A 4,279-nucleotide genomic window follows, 5' to 3' on the forward strand; every position below is an offset into this window, starting at 1 on the left:
GAGCGATGAATTAGACTTACGTGGTAGGAGGGAAGGGTAAGAAAAAAAAGAAAGATCTGGAATTTGAAAAGGGAAGGTTAGGAGCAGACTGATCTAGATGAGGAACAGAAGTAGAGGGCAAGGTCGAGAAGATAATGAGGACAGAAGCCATATAACATTAGTCCAGGTCACCAGGGAAAGAAACACTGCTGAAGATGTCCAGGTAAAAGGAACCAGATTAAATATAATGCACACAAGAAGGAAAGAAGGAATACAGTCAAGAGGAACGTAAACCTACCCAATGAGTCCCAACAACAGGGGAACAAGTTAAGGAGGAATAGAGCAGAAGTGGAACAGGACAAGCTGGCAAAGAGAAGGGAACGAACGTCTACAGAAACCCATTTGAAGCATGAAGAAGTGCCTTAGATAAAAGGCAGTTAGGAGAGAGTATATAGGAGGGTAGAGAGAAAAGGACGAAAATGTAAGAATGTGGAACCATAAAGAGAAATGGAAGGCAAGAAGCCAGATCTCCAAGTTGGCCAAAGAGATATTAAGGACAGGGAATTGAGAAAATGAAAAGAAAGAAAATTTACAAGTCAGGACAAAAGGAGTCACAAACGCAAATGGAATGAGGAATTAGGCTGTGAGAAAGGGGCTATTTGAGAAAGGAAACAGTATAAATCCTAATAACAAAAAAAAGGAGAAAAAAAATACCAAGAATTATGGATCATGCAGTAAAAACTGAGAAATGATAAAGGACACAGGCAAAATATAAGAAAAGGAACACACCTGAGAATGAAATCCAGATAGAAATGGGAAGGTTAAGGTCATTTCTTGAATGTGAAGGTATTACCCAAAGCAAATTAAGTTAACATTGTAGTCCAATAAGTCATTTCTGACTGAGGAGAAAGAAATTCAGTCAACAAGACAAAAGTAGGAGGCCCAGTAAACATGTGGTAATTCACAATATGTTGAATAATGGCTACAACAACCCTGACAACTAACAAGCCTCCAGAAGCCATAGTAGAAATAAGGCCTGAGTGTGAACAATATCACTCACACGGGACTAAGTATAAATCATCATCATTTGAGAATTAATGATAAAAATTAAATCTTTTGAAACAAAAGCCATGAAAACGAAAACCAAAATTTCTTTAACAATGCAAATCTCAATAAACTGAGACCAGAAAATAAATTAAACACATCTGTTCAATACAATGCCGAAGAGAAGAACTAAATTATCATGAGTGCAAGTGAATAGGGGGGAGTTACTGTGCATAGAGGTTGTGTAGTCCTTCTATTGGTGGAGGACTTTTGTTGCATGATGACATAAATTAGACACATCTGTTCAATACAATGCCGAAGAGAAGAACTAAATTATCATGAATGCAAGTGAATAGGGGGGAGTTACTGTGCATAGAGGTTGTGTAGTCCTTCTATTGGTGGAGGACTTTTGTTGCATGATGACATCATCGTGCACCAATGCATTTCACGTTAAAACTTGTGAAGTTAGGTGGGAGTTGCCTCAAGGCTAGTGGCATGTAAATCTCTTAGGCAGAGGCATGAGGAAGACAGCTGAACTATGTGAAGAGGCGAGTTATCATCTAGAGTTAGAAATTCAACAGAAAATTAGCCACTACAATGTGTATAAATACAACTATATACATGTACATGTCCTAGGATACAAAATCCATGTGTAACATCACACAATACCAAATTATATTTGTGTGAGGTTTATAGTGAGCTTTGAATGTCAGAGTTGAAGTGTGTTGAAGCTGGAAACTTCATTCTTAAAACATTATGTAAGCACTACAAATTGACGTTGAAAAATAAGCACATATATTTTTAGAATGTGTTGTAGATACTGGATTGCTTAATGGAAATGTCTAATTACAAGAAAATATTTTTCATCAAAAATATTTGAAAGAAAAACTAAACTTATTCTGATTACTATTGCTTGAACTGAGAATGTAGTAAATACTATTATGGGAGAAAATCTTGTATACAAATCACATCGTGACTTGTATAAAAGCATCAAGACTCACGGTAGCGAGTCATGCAGCCAAGGAAAAGTAAACACACGTGCTCCAAAACATGCAGCCACTACCAAGAGTCTTTTTACATAAAGTAATTGTGTACAAAATTGGCCCCTCTGAGACTCATCCATTGTAACAGCTATACTTTAGATATTCCAGACTATAAACCAACAAAACATTAGTAGTTAGCATATAAAAATGAAACAAATCCTTGGAACCATTGCTGAGATATAGCCTAACCAAATCAGACCATATTGTTCATTTTCACACACCCAATTTGTTCTTATGGTCCACATTTAATTTTCAAACCCCAGCTATCATCACAACCTTTGTCCCGTTGTTTTGAAATTAACATCATTACTTCCTTCATGTTCACTCTACTAGCAGTAGAGCTTGTGGCTCGAAACAATAAGTTTGATGACCTACAGGGTTGGCTTTATCTAAAACAAAATCTAGATTTTAAATTTCCTTTAAACTTAAAGTGATAAGCAATTCCATTACTTGTGTTTTTGTTCAAAATTTCATGGAATTCTGACAAGTAGTTTTCTTGTAAAGAGCTTGTAAAATCATAAGTTGCCTTTGAGAATGGGTGGAATTTAGACTGGCTTCCTGTGTAAACTCCTTTGTTCAAGCTAATAGATTTGTTTGCAAGTTTAATTCATAAGTTTATTTTCTGTACACATAAGTCTATATACTCTTGCACACTGTAGCTGTATAACCATAGGACTTGCTTGTATTCCAGTATTATTTACTATTCACTATGTGAGGGGTATGTGTTTACTGTCCAGAGTTTATTCACATTTATCTACTAATATATAAACTTTGTAAGTAGTTTTGTCTGACTGGCAATCTTTGAGCAGAATTGTTCAAGTTTTAACTATTACTCACTATTGAAGTGTGGTATTAACTTGTTGTGTGTGCCTAGTGCTAACATTAGCAAGGATTTTATGTCCTTAAATATACCCATAACAAAGGTATATGATATCTAAACCAAAAAGAGATTGGCTGTAAAAAAAAAGTGATGCTAAGAAAAAAAGTTATTTGTTATACAAACAGCAACTAAAAGAATTGATATCAAAATGCAGCCAAGGCAATCAATATTTTTGAATACATTGTTTAAAATTGCTTTCTAATGAAAGTAAACTCTATGTTTGGTTTAGAATTATTTTGTTATCATGTTTGTCAATTTTATTAACGATAGCACAAGTATGAGTTATTTCTCATTTGGCTGCATACTAACATACACATAATCATACACAAAAATGGCCAAATGAAAAGTAATTCATATTTGTGCTATCATTAATAATAACTCAACAAACATGATAACAAAATAAATCTAAACCAAACATAGAGTTTACTTTCATTAGCAAAGCAATTTTAAACAATGTATCCAATAATATTGATTGCCTTTGTCACAGTCTGATATCAGTTCTTTTAGTCACTGTTTGTATAACGAATAACTTTTTTATTGGCTGTGTTTTCTTTTTTTACATGTTTACATAACATATTACACAGTAGATCTAAAAAAGAAGTCTAGTTTAAGTACTTGAAAAGGTTACAACAAATGAGTTTAAAAACATTTATCACCTCTCCAGATTTCTTGGCAGCAGACAAAAAGAAAGAACTATGCACCTCTGTAATGTGTATGGACAAAAGATGATCTGAAGGAAAAGATTTTTTACATTTGGAACAAACATGACGATGAATGCTGTTGTAGTGGCTTTCATAAGACTGGATGTTGTTAAAATTGGCTTGACAGCCTCCTTCACCACATCTGAATTCCTTATAACTGGAAAAAAGAATTAAAAGGATGAATATAAAGCTGATGACAAATAACAAAGTTGTGTAAAATAACATACAGAAGTACTATATTCTACACTTCATATATGTATCTATATATATATATATATGATGCACAACAAACTTTACATAACGTATGATCTTAAATTTGATCAATACCCAAATCATATCAATCATTTTGATGTTGTGATTAATGATATGTTTTAAGAAACAGATGTAAATAATTTTATTAGCAAATTCTTACAAGAACAGTGGTAATGCTGAGGGGAGGTGAGTGTGATCCCTGAAATTTGTCTGCCTTCCTTTTCACTTCCCCCAAGTTTTTCACTAAAAATGTTTAGCTAAAGCTACATCTCCCAGAATGAAATATACTCAGTTACTAGGCAACAACACACAACGAAAACCCACCCAACAAAACATTATCCAATCTCTCATTAGTTCTTAAAACTTCTTAATTTATCTTC

General features: G+C 33.8%; 1 protein-coding gene across 3 annotated transcripts in view; it reads right to left on the reverse strand.

Annotated features, from left to right (window-relative positions):
• Positions 1–4,279, reverse strand: part of LOC106467685 (zinc finger protein 511-like) — a 19,450-nt gene that overhangs the window by 11,481 nt on the left and 3,690 nt on the right. For all 3 annotated transcript variants that reach the window (XM_013928061.2, XM_013928060.2, XM_013928062.2), the window contains exon 3: positions 3,603–3,804. In XM_013928061.2, coding sequence (XP_013783515.1) covers positions 3,603–3,804 — 202 coding nt within the window. The remainder of the gene's footprint in view (positions 1–3,602; positions 3,805–4,279) is intronic.

This window comes from Limulus polyphemus, unplaced genomic scaffold, assembly GCF_000517525.1.
Source record: "Limulus polyphemus unplaced genomic scaffold, Limulus_polyphemus-2.1.2 Scaffold2706, whole genome shotgun sequence".
Classification (NCBI taxonomy): domain Eukaryota; kingdom Metazoa; phylum Arthropoda; class Merostomata; order Xiphosura; family Limulidae; genus Limulus; species Limulus polyphemus.